The sequence below is a fragment of the Mastigoproctus giganteus genome, chromosome 7, assembly GCF_048544385.1.
Source record: "Mastigoproctus giganteus isolate SK-2022 chromosome 7, ASM4854438v1, whole genome shotgun sequence".
Classification (NCBI taxonomy): Eukaryota; Metazoa; Arthropoda; class Arachnida; order Uropygi; family Thelyphonidae; genus Mastigoproctus; species Mastigoproctus giganteus.
Window position 1 is genome coordinate 42,273,549 of NC_143581.1, and position 20,053 is coordinate 42,293,601.

At 37.0% G+C, this 20,053-nt stretch overlaps 1 protein-coding gene across 4 annotated transcripts in view; it reads left to right on the forward strand.

Moving 5' to 3' along the window:
- The window catches only part of SPoCk (secretory pathway calcium atpase), a 461,326-nt gene that overhangs the window by 239,556 nt on the left and 201,717 nt on the right, over positions 1-20,053 (forward strand). For all 4 annotated transcript variants that reach the window (XM_090376865.1, XM_090376868.1, XM_090376866.1 and 1 more), the window contains exon 8: positions 14,767-14,835. In XM_090376865.1, coding sequence (XP_090232991.1) covers positions 14,767-14,835 — 69 coding nt within the window. The remainder of the gene's footprint in view (positions 1-14,766; positions 14,836-20,053) is intronic.

Genomic DNA, 20,053 nt, shown 5'->3' on the forward strand with positions numbered 1-20,053 from the left:
ATTTTAAGAAAAGAAGGCTATAAAAACATTCTTGAACATAATACAATATCCTCTGGACTTGAACTTTGTTGAAGAAATTTTATATTACAATCAGACAGCAGCACAAATTGCTCTAAACTGGGCAGGGACTTTTTAGCAACTAAACAACAGGAAGGGTATTGCAAATTATGGTGTGGCCACACAAATCGTCTGACTTTACTACAATTAAAACAGTGAACTCTGAGGGTTAAGATGAAGATTAACTGTGGTGAAAATTGACACATTGCTGGTTTGAACTGCTTACTTCACTAAAAAGATTAATAATGATCAGTGTGTGTTAAAATTCAGATATGCCTTATGCCTTTGTAATCAAAATGGATACAAAAACAGACAGAACATGTATGCATAAAGTATTTTATGAACAATAGAAAAAAGTGAATGGAAATTGTCTAAATCAGCTGTTTACATAGCATTATCGCAAGGGGTCCACTAATCTATATGTAGTAGTGGCATGTGATGCAAGAAAGCAAATGTATGAGCTTATGCAGCATAAGCTAAAAAAAAAAAAAAATACAAAACAATCCCCTCTAAATATTTGTCCAGTTCCTCCTTAAATTTATTTAACCTATCAACTTGCACAACAAGAGATGGCAGTTTGTTCCAGCAATTAACCACCAGCTGGCTAAAGGCAAATTTCCGCACATCTATTCTACGTCTGTCCTTCCTCAATTTCAATTTATGCCCCTTTAGGTTCGTAATCTGAACAAATGGAAGAATCCCATCAGAATTCAGCGTGCTCAATCCATTCAAGGCCTTATACACCTCAATCAGATCACTTCGCAGGTGCCTAGTCTCCAGCTGCTGCAATTTGCAGAACTTAAGCCTCTCCTGCTAAGAGGATCCCTTCATTCCCCCTCACCAGTCTTGTTGCCCTTCTCTGTACATGCTGAAGCAAATCTACATCCTTCCTAAAATGAGGCCTCCAGACCTGCACGCAGTACTCAAGGCATGGCCTGACCATTGCCTTATACAGAGGGACAATCACCTCCTTTTCCCCTGCTAACAAAATTCCTGTATATCATTGACAACACCCCATGACCTGCCCTGGCAGCTTGTCTGCATTGCTCAGAAAACATCATATCTGACTGCACAATTACTCCTAGGCTTTTTTCATTTTCTACCTCCTTAAGTGTAGTACCACACAGTTGGTACGTTTCTCTGGAGTTACTTCTACCCATATGCAGTACTTTGCATTTTTCAATGTTAAACTTCAATTGCCACTTCTCAGCCATTCTGCCCAAATTTTCTAGATCCTGTTGCAGTAACACACTGGCATTACTGTCATTAACAACCCTGGCAACCTTTGTATCATCTGCAAACTTCGAGACTAAGCCTGACATACCTTCATCAATATCATTGATAAATATACAAAACAACAGTGGACTCAACACCGTACCCTGTGGGACTCCACTAATAACATTAGTCCACGAAGAGCAATACCCATTGATTACCATCCTCTATCTTCTCCCACTCAACCATCCTTTTATCCATTGTAGCAACTTACTCTTAATACCATTCTGCTCCAATTTGTACAGTAGTCTTCCATGCATAACAATGTCAAAAGCTTTCCTGAAATCCAAGTGTATGATATCAAAATTATTTTTTACATCCAGTTCCTTTGTAACCACATCATAATAACCAATCAAATTTGTCAGACAAGACTTTCCCTTAACATACCCATGCTGTGTCTGAATTGTTACTGCAGTCTTGTCTAGATGATCCTGCATTGCATCTTTAACCAGTGACGCCATTATTTTCCCCTGGACAGAAGTTAAACTAACAGATCTGTAATTACTCGTGTCACCCTTCGATACCCCTTTGTGAATTGGGGACACATTTTCACATCTCCAGTCCGTGTGGACCTCCCCTGAGTCCAAGGATGCTCTCATAACTATGGCTGAGCGTTTGCTTACTTCCTTTGCCGCCACCTTTAATATAACTGGATAGATCCCATCCACCCCAGGTGCCTTTCTTATGTTTAACTTCAACAATTTCTCCTCCACTTTGTTCTCAGTTATTACAAAATAATTAAGCACCGTGTTACAATTTGATAATCTTGTGGGATTTTCAAACCTTAATAACTCCTCGTGTGTGAATGTAGATGCAAAATACTCATTCAGTTTGTTTGCTATCTGAGCAGGATTATCAACAGTCAAACCATCAATATCAAGTTGACCAATCAGATTCATCCCCTTCCTTTTAGAGTTTATATAAGTAAAGAAATCCTTGCTGTTTTTCTTAGCATCCTTTGCCAAAGATTTCTCGTAATCTGCCTTCACCTGCCTAACATCCTTTGTGACTTGATTACAGACTAGCTTATATATATCATAGGCTTCTGTGTCGCCTGATAATTTATATGCATCCCATGCATTTTTCTTCTCTGCCACGAGTCTCATTAGTTCATTTGACAACCATTTAGGCCTAAACCTTGAACAATATTTCTTAATAGGTATGAAACGTTTAGTAGTTTCCACTATTAATTCCTTGAATGCTTCCCACTTAGAATTTGCTGTTGGTAACATCATCAGTTGGTCCCACTGTACAGAATTTAAAAACCTGTGAGACCACTATAGTCACTTTAACGGAAGCAAAAACCCCTTCCTTTACCCCTGATGATAATTTTATCTTTAAGTAAATCCCACATCATCAGTACACTGTGATCACTGCCACCTAATGGTTCCTTTATCTGCAAATTCTTAATACACGAATGATCACTGCTGATAACCAGATCAAGAGTATTACCCTCTCTGGTTGCCTCTCGAACATGCTGCTACAGAAAACAATCATCCAATAAATCCACAAAAGTCTTACTAGTGTGCAAGTGACCAATCCATAAGTTCCAGTCTGTATCTGATCTGCTATCTGAAGTTAAAATCCCCCATTATAAGACATTCTGATTTACTAGCCCACTCTATTTCTCTGTACAATTGTTCATTGTACTCATGTGTACGAGATATATACTCATATATATATCTGATATAACTAATGTCTTTCACATTTCAGGTCTGGCAATAAAATTCCCAGGCTGGTACTATTGTAGTCTTGTTTGATGAGTTTGGAAATAAACAAAAGTGGTATGTTGTAGTTAAACTTCTCACAACAGATGATGGTACAGAAATTGTCCAGTAGGCTGACAGGTTACAAGTAACAACCAGTTTTGTTAGTACCATTAACTTTCTGTGTCATGATTTTGCAATGGAGCAATGATTAATAACAAATTTTGCTTTAAACTAAAAATATCTGCAAGAGAAACTTATGAAATGCTAAAAACTGTTTATGGTGATGAAATTTTAAGCTGTACCAGTGTGTTTGAATTGTATAAGCAGAGACTGATGTGAGGATGGTCGTGACAACACAAGAAGTAGGTACCTGTCAACCTTCCAAAATGGGGATAGCATTGCAAAACTTTGGGAAATTGTGGCAGGAGATAGCTGTTTGACTCTCAGAATGATGGCTGATGAGTTGGGTATGAATAAAGAGACAAGTTGTCAAATTCTTCATGTAGATTTTAGGGAAAAGGAAGGTCTGTGAAAAATTTGTGTTGTACAGCCTCATGGATGAACAGGAGCAACAAAGAGCAGCATCATCATCATCATCCAAAGACTTCATTCAGACTTGTCAAGACAATTCTGATTTTCTCGACTGTATTGTCACTGGAGATGTGTTGACCTAGAGATGAAGCTTCAGAACATGTTACATTCTTCAAAGACTATTGAAGTGCATTTTCTGGGTGAGGTCACAATTTTGAGAGAAAGACACCTGGTTCTTTTTGCACAACATTGACCCTGCCTATTCCACCTTTGTTGTGAAGATATTTCTGATGAAACATGGCATCGTGCAGATCAACCATCCATTCTACTCTCCCATTCTAGCACCAGGGGACTTTTTCCTCTTTCCCGAGATGAAAACTGCCCTCAAAGGAAAGTGACTTTAGGATGTTTAAGATGTAAAAATAAGATAAACTTTACAGCTGAACTGAACATCATCTCTTTGGACAACTTTGCTGACTCTTTTCAGAAACTTTTAGAACTGTGTAATAAGTGCATTCAATCAAGTGATGATTACTTTGAATAAAAATAAAACCATTTTTAAGCTCCTTCACTTTTTGTTCTTTTTGTTGCACCAGTCTGAGAACTTTATTGCCACACCTTGTATATGTATTATTATTTTTTTCAGATGTATGTAGATGCTGTTTTAATTAATGAAATACAAATTCAATTAAAATTGTTACTGTATTCAAAGTAGTTTTTGTCATTGTTTATTTTCCCAATCAGCAAATACTAAAGGTAAATCTGCTGTCATGTGCTGGTCAACAATTTTTTTTAAAATTAATTTGACATTTGACAGGGTAACCAACTTCAAAAATTTGATTACCTTGTTCTCATTGTTAGGAATTGCATTTAGTGATGCTTATTTAATTAAATTCTGTTTTCACACATCTAAGGCTGTTAATAGTCCCTTACAGATTACCTTGACTTCTAATCTCTTTTGGTGTAAGCACATCACAAATATTGCTTCCTCTGCATCAAAAAAAAACCTTTTTTCTTTTTTGCTCTCATCATGACTTTCTTCTAAAAAAACTACTCACTCTGTACAAATCTCAAATCCACTTCTGTGGAATATTGTTCTCGCATCTGGAGTATTGTTTCTCAAAACCTCTCTCAAGCTTCTGAACACCATTAAAAAGAGAGCAGTCAGGTTAATTAATGACTTATTTCTTATGAAATGTCTCCACTCTCTGCCTCATAGACATTTTCTGCTGCATCCCTTTTCTGTAGATACTTCCATTACGCACTTTTTCCAAATTGGCATCTGTAATTTCACTGCTCTTTTCTTCCAAACACATGCCTCAATTAGTCAGCATATATTCACTGTCTGACTCTCAGAACCAACTGTTCCTCATCCTCATTTATTGCATCTACTTCTGTTTCCTGAAATAACTTTCGTTCACATGAGTTCCCCAAAAAATTACAGTCTACAGAAATTCAAGTCTAATGTGAACAAGTATCTTCTGTATTCTCATTCTTCATTGTATGGTACTAAGTACTGTAGGTTCAAATACGATACCATCCTTTCATATTTGGGGTTTTTCATTAAAAGAGAATGAAAGGAGGAGATCAGTTATGTAGCGAAGTTAGTATTAGCAGTGACATATTGAATCATATTTATACACCAGCAAACAAAAAAAAAAAACCTCTACCCACTTCATTTGCACAGTCCTTTAAATTTATTTTAATTACCCACTTCCACAGCAGATGGAAGTTTGTACCAACGATTGGTTACTTTCTGGATGAAGGCAAATTTTCACACATTATGTCCTACAAGCATTCTTTTCCTGTTTAAATCTAGGGCTCCTTTTTTTTTTATGTGAATCCCAAACACAAGAGGTATTAGAACCTATAGTACTTAGTACCGTGCTTGGGTTGGAGGTTGAGAAGACGAAAGAAGATATTTGTTGACATTGGACTTGAACTTCTGTAGACTGTAATTTTCAGGAAATACGTATGAAGGAAGGATGTTCCAAAAAACGGCAGTTGAATGAATAAATGAAGAAGATGAAAAGTTGGTTCTGTGGGTTTGAAGTTGGACAGTAAATGGATGTTGGCTGGTGGCGGCACGTGTTCGGACTGTTTTGAAAGAGAGAGCGGGAATTATAGAAGCCAATTCAGAAGAACAGTGCCCATGGAAGTATCTATAGAAGAGGTATGCAGCAGAAACAGTATATCTATGAGAAAGCGAGTGGAGAGACTCTGTTAGAGATGACTCATTAATTAACCTAACTGCCCTCTTCTGAATGGAATCAAGAAGCCTGAGAGAGGTTTTGGGGGCACCACCCCAGATGTGGGAACAATATTCCATGGCAGGGCGGATTTGCGATTTATACAGAGTGAGCAGCTGTTTGGAAGAAAAGTAATGCCGGGAGCGAAAGAGAAAAACCAAGTTTTTTAGATGCAGAGGAAGCAATATTTGTAATGTGCTTGTGCCAAGAGAGATTAGAAGTCAGGGTAATCCCCAAAAGAGATATATCATTTTGCCCACAAATCAGAGTGTCACTAAAGATAAGCATAGGAGCAGAAGTATCCTTTTTGCGAGATATAAGACAAGACTGAGTTTTAGAAGGGTTGAAATCAACTAAGTGGTCTTTGCCCCACTGGAGAATTACCTGAAGATCGGCTTTAAGGAATTGGTAGCAGATTTTCGAGAAGTTGAAGCTGATTGATCAGGACAAGGTTTCTCAAAATGGAAAGTGGAATGCAATATGCTATCATCGGCAAAACTATGGATAGGATTTCGTAACGGAAGAAGGTCATTAATATACAAGAGGAAAAGAGTGGGGGAAAGAACTGAACCTTGGGGGGACACAGGCATTAGTGGAGAAATTAGAAAACAGAGAGCCATCTACCATCATCCTCAGTGAGTGATCAGAGAGAAAACTGGATAACCAATTACTAAAAACAGTTGGCAAACCATAAGATGGAAGCTTGTTTAGAAAACCTTTATGCTAAACACGTTCAAAGGCCTTTGAGATGTCAAGAGCAACTACTTGTGTTTCACCGAACCTTTCCATTGAATTATTCCATAAATGGGTAACATAAGCCAGAATATATCACCAGTGGATCGACACTGACGGAATCCATACTGGCGATCGTTGATCAGATGGAAGGTTTCTAGGTAGTTAAGAGTTGGCGGTTAATTGATTTCTCCATTACTTTAGAAAGAGTAAAAGTAATTGGATGGGAGGGATTTGTCACCCTTTTTAGGAACTAGCTGGATATGAGCAAATTTCCAAGGAAGGAAAAACACCTTTGGAATAAGAAAGCGAAAAAGGTGGCAGAGAATAGGAGTAAGTTCAGGAGCACAGGTTTTGAGAACAAGTGGAGAAATACCATCAGGACCTGGAGCTTTCTTAGCATCAAGATTCATCAAAATCCTTCTGATATACTTTTGACGGAAGACCACAGGAGCATTGAATGGAGCATATTGGGAATGGTGGGAGGTGTTTTACCAAGATCATTAATACATGAGCTGGAAGAAAAATGGGATGCTAGCAGGTGAGCTTTATCCTTAGCTGAAGTGACAACAGAACCATCTGGTTTTGACAGAGGTGGAAGCAGAGATGGGCAACAGTTGCGACCAATAGCTTTGGCAAGAGACCAGATTGCTTGGCTACCATTAGGGCAAGAAGCAAGTTTTCTACTCTTAGCCTGTTCAAACTCTAGTTTGGACTGATTAATAACTGCTTTACAATTGTTGCGAGCTTTGGTGTAGGCAGAAAATGAAACTGAAGAATTAGAAACAAGCCAATTACGATATGCAACATTCTTCTCTTGAACAGCCTTAGCACATATATTGGAAAACCAAGGTTTAGATAAAGGACAAGATTTTAAAGTGGAGTGTGGGATAAAGGATTCCATTCCTGCAAGAATAATTTCACTGACACGATCTGAGGAAACGTTGACATCAGAAGTTTTGAAACAGTAATCCGACCAAGGAAAAGAAGAAAATAAGTCTTGCAGGTCATCCCATTTTGCATTCTTGTAATGCCAAACAACACAAGGTTCGGAATAGCCATGAGATAAAGGTTCCATTGGAGAAGAGACAATCACCAAGTTGTGACCTGAAGTGCCTAAAGGACCTGTCACTTCAACCGTGTACTTAGAAGGGTTGTTTGTTGGAAAAAGATCAAGCGTATTGGCTGTATGATTAGGATTGTCCGGTATACTTGTATGTAAGTGAACAATCTGTGCTAGGTCATTAGTAATTGCAAAAGTCTCAGCATCTCGTCCTGCTGAGTCGGTGTGACTAGAAAACGGAAGCCATCTGGAGTTGTGAACATTAAAAACACCAAGGAAAATTACCTCACTGTTAGGAAAGTTGGACTGGAGAAAGTCAAGTTGCAAAGAGAGGAAGTCAAAGAGCTCAAGTGATTAGTGGAGTTGGGAGAATGGTAGAGACAACAGATGAATTTGACACAATGAGGTAGAGAGATTTTAAGCCAAAGAAGATCAAAGAGAGGAGATTCCAAATTGTCTCTGACAGGGAATATTAGAACGGACATATGCACAAGTACCACCTTTGAGGCGAAAGGAATCATACAGCAAATAATTTGGGCAGCTGAGATGAGCAGTAGTTGAATCAATCGATAACTGAGATTCTGTCAGAAAAAGTACATGGGGTTTGGCAGACTGCAAGTGGAAATGGACATCGTTGAGATTAGAATTGAGACCACGTATATTTGTGAAATGAATTAGGAAGTGCTTGGGTGGTTTAGATCTTTTCGCAGATAAGCTTGTTCTATTAGTTTGACAATTCATGGTGTATTCAGTAGTAAGAAAAATTGGGTGGGACATGCTGTATGAAGTAATGAAATTTTTGGATATGGCATACACATGGTAAGAATATACCCAGGTCCTTGACATAATGTGTCCTCGACAATGCTCCCCGCATACTACTCAGACTGCCTCCAGTCACTATCTGGCAGAGTAGAGGTAGCAAGATTACACACTAGCTGATCCAGAAGCCTCCTAGAGAGTTACCAATAGGTTCGGTCCAGTGTACTAACTAGCAGCCGGTCTGCAAACACCATTTTAGAGCTGTACCCTCGGAATGTAAGGAATATTGGATCTCGCCATGATGTTCATCATAACCTCAAAAGTCATCAATCATACTGCATGATGGAAGAGATAGCGAAGGATTGACCGGAACTTAGCTCTGGAGACTAAACATGGGTTCCAGCACTTCAGGCCTCCAATAAGCAAAGTGGTGGTATTTCACCGGTTGATGAGAGTCATCTACCACCTAGTACTGCCTGGTAACATAGAGGTACGACGTTCCTCCATGTGGTGTGGGTGCCACACCTCGACTCCTGCTTACGTTGGTTCACACCTGGGTGGTCACCAACCATGTACTTGTGCATGGAGGTTATACCCAGGATTACTAACAGTCCCACCATCCGGAAGGTGCAAGCATAGGATTTGGCTGTCACAGACCGTACGGACTTCGCCGAAATTGGGTCCACTTGACTTGAGTGTCACCCGAATATCAGTTCGATCAGCATTTTAGACTCCCAGGTAGCAAGTACAGCTTGTCTGGCATATCTGAGAGAATGTCTGTGACAACATCAAGGATCATGTTGGTATTTTGCTTGAGGGACACCATGGCAGCTTCAAATGCAACGGATTGGGTTACCACAGAATGTACCAATGCAAAGAGGGTGGTATTGTAGAGTATTGCAATCCGCCTCCTCTGTGATCCTCTCTAGACGAGCAGAGCATCTGGTATCCAGCCTGAGCACAGGCAAGGGAATTCCGCCACTTTTCAGTGATACAGTGTCTAATCTGTTAAATATTCCTTGCATTTTGAAAGGCAATTCGAATGGTGGTAGCCATAGTAATTGTAGTTTGTACAGGTGGGAAGTCTCTTTTTTGGTTCTGCAGCATTGGTATACTCTGTGTGTTGTGATGTGTACAGGGACATCCGAGACAGGTTTGCAGCCTTGGGGATTTATATTATAATCTGCTGGTCATTGCATTGACTGATATGTGGACATTTTGTTTCCAATAGTAAGTTTTTTCTCAGTGGATTTATCTGATTTCTCATATATTTGTTTGACTTGGCAGCTTTAATTACTATTGCATTTGATTATGTTGGTTTATTGTGGTTCTTGGCATCTGATCTAGGAAGAGCTTTATGAGAGTTCCAGTGGGCCATAGCCTTGGATCCAGCATGAAGCTCACCTTCTTTGGATGGCAGGCAAGGATGAAAGATGCGTAGGTTGGGTATGTGGTTTTTCTCTGTCTCACAGTTAGGTGTATGCAGTGCACTTCTGCAAAGATGGCCTTAATGCTGCCTGATTCAGTAGTCCGTTCCATTCGAGAAACAGATTTTCCCACGAGTCCCTTGAGTGTGTGTGTCTGTGAAAGAGTAAGGATGCCATCATCATTTAATTTATTCAACCCATTAAGCCTTAAACACTTCAATCAGGTCTCCTTGTAGATCATAGTTTTCAAACACTGCAATTTGTAGAACTGAAGTCTTGAATGGTAAGTGTATCCTTTTGTGCTGCTGGGTAATATTGTTGCTCTTTTCTGAACCTGTTCCAACAGATCTACATCTTCCTAAAATGAGGCTTCAAAGATTTGTATACAGTAATAAAGATGAAGACTAACGTTACCTTGTACAACAGGGTAATCACCTCTTTGACCTTATTGGCAGAATTTCTGTTCATCATTGAAAGAACCCCATGAGCTATCCTAGCCACCTGTTTGCACTATCCAGAGAACTTCATGTTGAAATATACAATTTTCCATTGCTGTTTTTCATTTTCCATTACCTTCAGTATTATATACCACAAAATTACTGTTATGGGATTATTGCTAGCCAAATGCAGTACTTTGAATTATCAGTCAGTGTTGAACCTCAATTGCCACTTTACAACCCATCTGCCTAATTTATCCAGATCTTGTTGGAGTAGTACACCCTGATTACTGTCATTAACCACCTTACTCACCTTTACATCAGCAAACTTAGACATTAAACTAAATATTGGAAACAATAAGGGTCCCAACACAGAGTCCTGGGGACTCCACTAATAATTTTAATTTGTGAAGAGCAGTGAATATTAATGTCTCCCTGCCGCTCACCCATTCCTTTATCCATATTAGTAACTTGCCCCTAAATGCCACATTGCTGCTATTTATATAGAAGTAATTTATATGGCAATAGTATCAAAAGCTTTACTGATATCTAAATGTATGATGTCAAAATTATTTTACATCATTACTTACATTTGACTCTGATATTGAAAAAGTTTTGGAATTCAGATCCAGAAATTTAATCAGGTGGTAAATAAATAATTATTAAAGGTATTATTCCGTGAAAAAAAAAATAATGTTAAGTTTTTTTTCGTACTTATATAAATTTTAGTATTTTTTCTAAATTCTGTTTTGATTTTTCACAGTAATTTTTTTTATATTTTTAATTTAATTTGTCTTAATCTTTATGATTATCTCTTATATCTAAAAGCAATGACATTTTGCTTTTTGTTGAAGAAATCTACCTCAACTGTAGAATGTTGAAGCAGACAGTGAAAAAGGATTTTCAAAGAATATGATTGAATTGTACAAGTGTTTCAAAGATGGACTCTGTATCAATCAGTTAAATGCAAGGTATTGAAGGCTGTGCACATCAACAAATGACAAAGTTGTGTTCTCAAATCAGACAACTGACACTAATAATGTTCAAGTTTTTATTGTGATGTTCAAAGCTGTTTTCTCATTATCTATTATAAACTATGTACATACACACAATAGCCCAAATGAAAAGTAAAGACATTTTTTGTGTTATTATGTACATATAATAACACAAAAAAAATGTATATATAGCTGATAAATATATATGTATATATATTTATCAGCTTGATATAAGGATTAATAGAAGCTATTGACAGCTGACTGGGTTAGTGAAAAAGTATCACAGCATGTGTTTGATTTGACTGTGGTTCAAGCCCACATAACGGCTAAATATTGCATTAATTGATTGTATTATCATCGAAAATGAATCGTTATAAATTCCTCTGATGGTAGTTGGTCATGCTGGAGTATAAATAGAACTGTAGATCATCAAATACTTTATCAGCTTGAGTGACATAGCTGAGTGGTCAGCTATGTCACTCAGCTATGTCACTCAAGCTATAGCTGAGTGGTCAGGAGTCAAAAGTGGAGTAGTACATGTTCTTTGACTGGACTGTGGTTCAAGCCCATGCAACTGGTAAATATGGTTAATGATTATATTCATGATTTGTTGTAAATCATCCGACCTGGTGGCCATGCCGTAGTATAAAAAATAACATTTAGAGGACTGACTTAGTTGAGTGGTCGGGAGCAAGAGTGAAGTAGCATGTGCTCTTTGAGTGGACTGGGGTTCAGGCCCACATAACTGCTAAATATGATTAATGATTGTGTCCATGATTAATTGTAAACTCCTCTTACCATGCCAGAATATAAACAAGAAAAAATTCCCCCACCCCTTGTTAAGTAATTTGGAGACTTGCTTTCTTATATACATTTTCATCCAGTTGAAGTTACGTATTCAGTAATGTCATTTGTATTGGCATATGTACGTACCACAAAATGTGAGATGTAGCATTGCTTATTTTTCTGTATAGATGGGTGAAATGCATCTACGAATTAGCTTACTTCTACTGACTTACCCTGATCAGGGGGTGCTCAATCATTCTCCAAACCTAACCTTGCTTTTCCTGTAGGCTTTTAGCCTTGTTTGCTGATATGTCATTTGTGGAAATACCAGTTTCAGATTTTAATGCAGATAGAAATCACCACAGAAGAATATATATTTGAAAATTATTCAAACAATGTTGTTTATTGTATGATATTCACGGGTCCTTGCCAAATCAAACTCCTACTTTTCACAACCAGACTGATTTCTTCCCCTTTTTCACTTGCTTTGATGCATTATGCAATAGCTGTATCACTATTTGTATTAATTATTTCATTTAGTGTGTTTCATACACTATTAATGAGGGTAATGACATTTAATATACTTATCAGGAGTTGTATAATCATTTAACCATATTAAACAATAATAAAATAACTACAATCCATACAATTTGTATCTGACATCTTATAGATACAAATCTATAGTTCTGTTCAGTGAACATGGCAGAAATAATAGTCAGGCAGTATGCATAAAAAAAAAAAATATGATGCCAAAATATATATATATATATATATATATATATATATATATCTGCATTGGTTTCATCCAGTTGAAGTTACGTATTCAGTAATGTCATTTGTATTGGCATATGTACGTACCACAAAATGTGAGATGTAGCATTGCTTATTTTTCTGTATAGATGGGTGAAATGCATCTACGAATTAGCTTACTTCTACTGACTTACCCTGATCAGGGGGTGCTCAATCATTCTCCAAACCTAACCTTGCTTTTCCTGTCGGCTTTTAGCCTTGTTTGCTGATATGTCCTCTATTGGTTGATCTATCGGAGAAGAGGTGTGGTTTGGTTCTTCGATATTTCCGCCTTTGCGATGATTTGTATGACGATTGAAATGCAGCGATTCCATGACCATTATTGGCCTCGTGGTCCTCTGTCGATATGGGGCATGATGGTCAGTCTATTATTTTGATATTTTAGTTTTTTGGTAGTTTCTTTAACCCTTTTTTGGTGATATTTCACGTCTTTCAGAACTGGTACCTCTCGGGGGGGTACTGCTAAATTATGTATAATTGGCATTATTTTAAATTTATATCATGTTTTATTAATTGGGTTTAATGACTAAATTATACAGGGAATTATCGACTACCTTTTGTCCTACTACCGCTACTTTCCCTTCCCTGTTTGTTTATTTTTTATTATTTTACGTTTCGTTTCGCTCTGCATTATTGCTGTACTACTGGCTGATGTTTTTCTTTTAAATATCATATTTATTTTAGTTATCAGATATAATTAGGCATCATGTGGAGGATGTGCATTTGCTGCCTCTAATGATAGCTACATAGCCATATTTATTTATTTTTATCACTTTTGCCTAACTTTTATCTCACATAATATAAATTAATGGTAGTAGTGGGTTGATATGCTAAATAAGCAGCGCCTGTGCCGCCATCTATTTCTTTCCTTTCTATTATATAAGCTGGTTAAGCTTGCATTATGTCAGTGGTGTGGCTCTGATCTAGAGTGCTGTCTGTTCTATAGATTATTTTTCGCTGCATAAGGACCACCGCCATGCAAATCCTCTGCATTGGTTGATCTATCGGAGAATGGAGGTGTGGTTTGGTTCTTCGATATTTCCGCCTTTGCGATGATTTGTATGACGATTGAAATGCAGCGATTCCATGACCATTATTGGCCTCGTGGTCCTCTGTCGATATGGGGCATGATGGTCAGTCTATTATTTTGATATTTTAGTTTTTTGGTAGTTTCTTTAACCCTTTTTTGGTGATATTTCACGTCTTTTGGAAATGGTACCTTTCGAGGGGGTTCCGCTAAATTATGTATAATTGGCATTATTTTAAATTTATATCATGTTTTATTAATTGGGTTTAATGACTAAATTATACAGGGAATTATCGACTACCTTTTGTCCTACTACCGCTACTTTCCCTTCCCTGTTTGTTTATTTTTTATTATTTTACGTTTCGTTTCGCTCTGCATTATTGCCGTACTACTGGCTGATGTTTTTCTTTTAAATATCATATTTATTTTAATTATCAGATATAATTAGGCATCATGTGGAGGATGTGCATTTGCTGCCTCTAATGATAGCTACATAGCCATATTTATTTATTTTTATCACTTTTGCCTAACTTTTATCTCACATAATATATATATATATATATATATATATATATATATATATATATATATAAAAATCTTTAGCCAGGAAACCTACCTATGCTCTCCTTTTTTCCATTAGTTCTCAACTTCTTTGTTCACAGATTTGCTGTTTGCAGGCATCATTAAGACTTCCCTCCCCACTCCCAAATACTACCACAAACAGAAGATCTAATGTAATTTGTTACAAAATCTGCCTGTTTGCTCAATTTTATTTTAACTCATTTTGATGTCTGTACATATGCTGAATTTTAATATCAGTTACAATTTGTAATTGTTACTGAAGTGAAACTATGTGTAGTAAAAAACCTTTATAAGTTTTTATATGTTTCTTTGTTTGTGGTTATAATTTAGGGTATAGTAATCAGTACAGGAGAAAAATCAGAATTTGGGGAAATCTTCAAGATGATGCAAGCTGAAGAAGTGAGTACCACAGCATTGTCAATGTGAAAGATCCTTACAATTAATTAATGAAAATTTAGATGTGAATTTATATAAATGCGAAAAAATGAAAGATTCAATGTTTCCCAAAGTATAAAGCCACCTCCACCAAGAGGTGCAGATTTATGGGGATGTGGTAAAGCAAATAGTGTAAAATCAAAAAAAGAAAATAATATAAACTTATTTTAAAAATTTTGTTTTAGCTGCTTCATGTGACTACTAACTTGAATTTATTTTTTTATTTTTATTTATTTTTTTAAGTTTCCCACTCTGGTTAGGATTACAAAAGAGGATCTTTTCATTTCCTATTTATATTTAATAAAATAATTTATGTGCGCCTTAAGTGAGCACATGTTTTCTGCTGTATTTTGGTAGTTTCAGCAATTTAAATAGTACATAAATTATTTCTATAAAATATTTCTAAATTTAGCGTTATTATACTGATAATATATTAATGCTGTTTGTAAATATGGGGTTTGTTGTAATTTTGCCATATTTATTTATCAATTTATTTATTTTTATTATAGATGGCCACAGTAAAACCTCGATTTAATGGACTGTATAGAGAGAGCTAAGCCTGGGTGTTGAATCTGATTGTCCATTTTATGAAATACATTTAGGCACTAAAGTTGCTAGGATGAAATTTAAAAAAAAAAAAAAAAAAAACATTAAATGTTGTAATACTCTATTTTATTGCACTTACCTACTATATTCTATTGCACTTAGTTGTGTGAAATAGAATTACTAGAAATGTTCAAGCTTTGAAACTTCAATTTATCAAAAATGCTTAGATTTATGTGTTTTGTTTTCTTGCCACTCTTCTTGGATGCCATTATGAAAAATAAAAAAATGGAGACTTGCATGTTTCAGCTAAGCATCTAATGCAAACTATAGAATAGTACTGTAATAGGATAGCTTTACACTGCACCAACAAGTATTATCTTCAGTATCATCAATATTAATAATAATGAAGATAGTTATTGTCAATATTGAACAAATTACAGCATTATAATCCAAATTCATATGAGAACAAAATTTTTCACTTGGTGCACAGGTTTCTCTCTAACCATAGTATATGAATTGAGGAGTGTGTTTATAGTTTCTTTATAACAGCACAAACTTGGCGTCTCCGTGGCCAGGTGGGAAGGAGCAACAGTGTGTAGCACACGCTTCTTGATTAGACCGGGGTTCGAGCCCGTCACCACCAAATACGGAGGATGCGGGAAGGTGAGGGAATGACCACCGCATATCCCGGAGCAATATGGCCTTAGTTGCTAATGCTCCTAAAAACCAAATAACAAACAGCACAAACTGTAAAAACAACTTCTAGTCATAAAAGAGAACAAAAATGCTTCATACAGTAGGCCCTGTGTGCCAAGCGAATGTGACTGAGCGATTTCTCTGTGCTATTACTGCGATTTCCCAAAAGTGATTTATAGTTATTTTACGTTCTTGACGTTAATAAATTTATTCATTTAAAAACAGCTCTTGTAACAAAAACACTTGTACAGAGCAAGAAAGGAAAGGCACCTTTCTTTATTTCTTCTAGTTTACTACTAACCACTTACTACTTTTCACTTGGTCACACTAGGCACTGCTCCTGCCTCCCCATGGTGGGGCCGGTAACCTTGGCAGAAAAGTCCATCTGCCAGGGGCTAAGAGGAGCCAACATGGAACAAAATATGTTTCCAACTTTAGAGCCGTCAAGCTGTCGGCCAGACACAGAAAATGACCATGATTCATCGCAAGCAAAGAGGTTGAAAACCAATCCCTCGGCGACAGACTTACCTGCATTCTTAATAATGCACTCACTATCTGAACAGCCTCTCAGTAAGCTATCCCCCTTTTTAATTCAAAAACATCTGGAAAGTATTGCAGGGTCTCCTAAGACAGTTAAAAGACTGCAATCAGGGGACTTATAGAAACTCTAAATAGCAGGCACTCTGAGAAATTACTAAAAAAGACAACTTTCTCTGGTATTCCAGTGAAAGTAACTCCACATGCAACCCTAAATACATCAAAGGGTGTAATATCTAGTTGGGACCTGATGAATGTGACGGAGGAAGAAATTAAAGAAGAGCTTCAGGAACAAAATGTAATAGATGTTAAAAGAATAACAATAAAAAAAGACAGTATTCTCACACCTACCAGAAATATCATTCTTACCTTCAACAGTCCAAGCCTGCCCTCATCAGTAAAAGCTGGATATCTACTTTGCCGCACTCGTCCTTTCATACCAAATCCGTTGAGATGTTATAAATGTCAAAAGTATGGCTACTCTCAAACGACATGCAGAGGGAACCCAGTTTGTCCCAACTGTGGATCCTCCGATCACATTCAAAGTGATTGTTTGGCGAAATAAATGATATGTCCCAACTGCAAAGGCAACCATCCTGCCTACTGTAAGACATGTGTGAGATGGAAAAACAGAGAAAAAAATTGTAAAATATAAAGTTGAAAACAGAGTTAGTTATCAAGAGGCAAGAATATTAATTGCACCCAGTATACCTAACCGTACCTATGCCAATATTGCAAAAAAATATCAAACCACTGCCACACAAACCGATGTTACCATTCCTTCAAACACTTCCATCTCTGACTGGGCTCGGGCTGTCCTCTCTCAGCAACAGTCTAGTGCCGTTAAGCACTCAGACCAAGCAAATAATACGCCTCTCACAATACCAGCAAAATCTCAATCTCCACCAGTGAATGCCACTACTACAAATAATGATAGTTCGACTTCAAAAAAAATATCACAGAACTGGAATGTTCCTCTCCACAATAGGCAACAGATAAAGAATTACTCTCATCCAGCATGGACCACCTTTCCTCAACTGACCTCTGATACCTATTTTCTTCAATGGGGAAAGAATTGCCTACCGGCAGTGACTGTGCAACAACTCCACGCTAGCCATATTCAAACCTATGCTGACTTCTTGCCGATATATACGGATGGTTCCAAATCTTTATCAACTGTTAGAGCAGCAGCAGCAGCAGTGTTACCCTCTGCTATCATATCAGCTTCTCTTCCACCTGAGTATAGCAACTTTTCAGCAGAACTGTATGCAATACAGTTAGCTCTAGAAAATTTGACTCTACATCCATCTGCAAAATATATAGTTTATACTGATTCTCTCAGCTCAATTAAAGCAATGCAGAATACATCTTAAAAGAATCACCATATTGTAATGAAAATCAGGAGTTTGTTATTGCAGATTTATAATTGTCAACAACTAGTGAAGTTTTGCTGGATTCCAGCACATTCAGGCATAAAAGGGAATGAAGCGGCTGATATATCTGCCAAAAGTCCAAGTTCAGACCTAACTTCTGTCCCTCTTCCAGTGCCTGATTATAATATCTTAATTCAAGCAGCATGCCATGCACAGTGGACAGAATTATGGCATAACCAAACGAATAACAAACTTTTCCAGCTGAAACAATACCCAAGTTCTGGCACTCCAGCAATCAGACAGTGCGGCGGGAAGAAGTGGTACTCACACGAATGAGAATAGGACACACCCATCTGACTCACCTCCATCTACTAATGGGCGATGATCCTCCTCAGTGTCCACACTGCTTAGAATATCTAACAGTCAAACAAATTCTGATTGACTGTCCACAGTATCAACAACATCGAGCTGCAATACTTCAAAATCTGGCTAATCGTTGAGAACCATTGACCATCATAGAGAACCATCATATCATTGGAGAGGACGCAAATGTTAACGAGCTTTTCTGCTTTTTAAAACAAATTGGAGTGTATCATCTTTTATAAATAGGCTTCAGAACCGAAACTAATTTAAACTGGATTTTTTTTTAATATTCCTACGAATAGGCGCACTATAGCCATAGCAGCTAATACGCCAATAAACTCCCATACCACACACACACACACACACGCTTCATACAGTAGTTTGGTTTTTCTATATGGTTATCAGATACTATATTGATAAACAACAGCAAAGCCAGCCACCTCATTAGCTGTAAGTTAAATTTGCTTTATTGTAAAATATTTTAACCATTAATAAATACCATCAAAATGAGGCAGTTCTGGCACAGAGTTCCATACAAACAAAAAGCCTACTTCTGTGGATACTGTCCATTAAATTGAAGGTTTACTGTTTTCTCCACCAGAAATATAGGTGGTAGATGACTTCCATCAACCCAGTGAAATACCACCACTTTGCTTATTGGAGGCTTGAAGTGGTGAAACCCATGTTTAGTCTCTAGAGCAAAGTTTCCGGCATCCCCTCCCCCCATACTTCTCCTTCAACCCATGCACGGTACTAAGTACTATAGGTTTTGATACCTTTCGTGTTTGGGGTTTAAAAAAAAAAAGATAAATAAATAAAAAAATGAAGCTTATTTTAGTTTGTATCTTGGTATTTTCCACCGATATGGTAAACTCCCAGGGAGAGAGGGCATTACCATGAATTCACTATATATACACAGTCTGTCTCTGACATACGTAAGAGATACATTCCAGGACTAAGTTGATTTTTATGTAACTCGGCAATGACTAATAAAATATTGCTACTATATCCATGATATACCAAAATTACAAAAACCACATAATATCCTCAGAAGAATGAAGAAAAATTGTTATATACCATAACAATTAAAAACTTTTTCTGGGGACAGCTGTGAAGTAGTTGGAGTGACACATAAGAAAAGAAAACATAAAAGGAAGAAAAAACGTGTTATTGTACTGTAAAAACTGATACTAGATAGTATGAACGAGAGCTGTGATGCTCAGTACGTTCTACGTTGATATCAATATTTGTAAAATGATAAGAGAAGTTTACCTCAGTATAGTATGTAGAACACTTCCGTAGGAAAGGAATTTCCTACGGAAAAAATTAACGAAGAAAATTGTTTTGAAATATTTTTCGTTAAATTCCTTTAATTAATTTTCTTATTTTTAATTGTGTTAAATTGATTTTTAATTATTTCTTAAACTATTTATTGTTCAAGGTTTAGGCCTAAATGGTTGTCAGATGAACTAATGAGACATGTGGCAGAGAAGAAAAATGCATGGGATACATACAAATTAATGGGTGACATGGAAGCCTATGATAGATATAAGTTGGTCTGTAACCAAGTCACAAAGGAGATTAGGCAGGCAAAGGCAGACTACGAAAAATCCTTGGCAAAGGATGCAAAGAAAAACAGAAAAGAGTTCTTTACATATTTAAACTCA